Raw genomic sequence first — 1,241 nt, forward strand, 5'->3', positions numbered from 1 at the left:
AAAAACCAGCAAAAAAAAAAAAGAAGAAAAAAAAAGCAACAACAAACAAACCACAAAGCATGATGTAAATCGCATCTGGTGTTTTAATTTTAGTTGCTGTTTGCCTGAATTGTGCAGTGGGTTACATGCTTGTTAGCAGAATGCTGCAGTGGATTTTATAGTTCGTACAGTGGTGTTGTCGGCTTTAGTTAATACAATGATGTGGTTTGTTAGAGTTGGTACAATGGTAGAGTGTGTTGCGAGTTTGTGAGCAGAATGGTGTTGTGGTTAATCCGCACTGCATGTGAGTTTATATAGACATCTATTGTTATTCACTGAAGATTCTCTTCCAGTAAATAATCTCGACCGGGGCTTGGTTTGGACCATTTTACCATTTTACCCCCAAATAACGGGTCCTTGGAATTTCTTAACAGGATTGGATCCAGCCGGATCACCTTATGACTGGTCCAAGAACCTTGAGATTTTGGCCAAGACCAACGGAGACTTTGTGGACGTCATTCACACGGATGCGCCTCCTCTGGGAGGTTAGTCACTAATTGCCAAATCCATTAATTGTGTGAGAGTGAATGACTGTGTGTGTGTGTGTGTATGTGTGTGTATGTGTGTGTGTGTGTGTGTGTGTGTGTGTGTGTGTGTGTGTGTGTGTGCGTGCGTGTGTGTGTGTATAACGTATGTTCGCGCCTGAACATGTGTGTATGTGCATGTGTATGTACGTGTGTGCGTGTATGGGGGTGTGCGTGGGGGTGTGCGTATGTGTGTGTGTATGTGTGTGGGTATGTGTGTGTATGACGTATGTTCGTGCCCGAACATGTGTGTATGTGCATGTGTATGTATGTGTGTGTATATGTGTGTGTGAGTGTGTGTGCGTGTGGGTGGGGGTGTGGGTGGGTGGGTGTGGGTGTGTGTGTATGTGTGGGTGGGTGTGTGTGTGTGTGTGGGTGTGTGTGTATGTGTGGGTGGGTGTGTGTGTGCGTGTGTGTGTGTATGTGTGGGTGGGTTTGCTTGTTTCTGTGACTGTGTGAGCACACACAGGCGTATTCCTGGCCTACGAGTTTGTTTGTTTGTTTTGTTTTGTTTTGTAAAGTGTTTTTACGGCGCTCGCAACTGCATAAGTTCATATGAGCGCGCGGGACACACCTAACATTTTCAATTGGTAGGAAATTTTGAATTTTGCCCGGGTGGGGGCCGAAGCCTACTCTTATCGATTTTAGACCCCCAAGGGATCTTTATCGTGCGCAACT

General features: G+C 45.4%; 1 protein-coding gene across 2 annotated transcripts in view; it reads left to right on the plus strand.

Annotated features, from left to right (window-relative positions):
* Positions 1-1,241, plus strand: part of LOC101860730 (lipase member I) — an 18,292-nt gene that overhangs the window by 11,820 nt on the left and 5,231 nt on the right. For both annotated transcript variants that reach the window (XM_005094592.3, XM_005094593.3), the window contains exon 6: positions 414-524. In XM_005094592.3, coding sequence (XP_005094649.1) covers positions 414-524 — 111 coding nt within the window. The remainder of the gene's footprint in view (positions 1-413; positions 525-1,241) is intronic.

This window comes from Aplysia californica, unplaced genomic scaffold (assembly GCF_000002075.1).
Source record: "Aplysia californica isolate F4 #8 unplaced genomic scaffold, AplCal3.0 scaffold00085, whole genome shotgun sequence".
NCBI classification, from domain to species: domain Eukaryota; kingdom Metazoa; phylum Mollusca; class Gastropoda; order Aplysiida; family Aplysiidae; genus Aplysia; species Aplysia californica.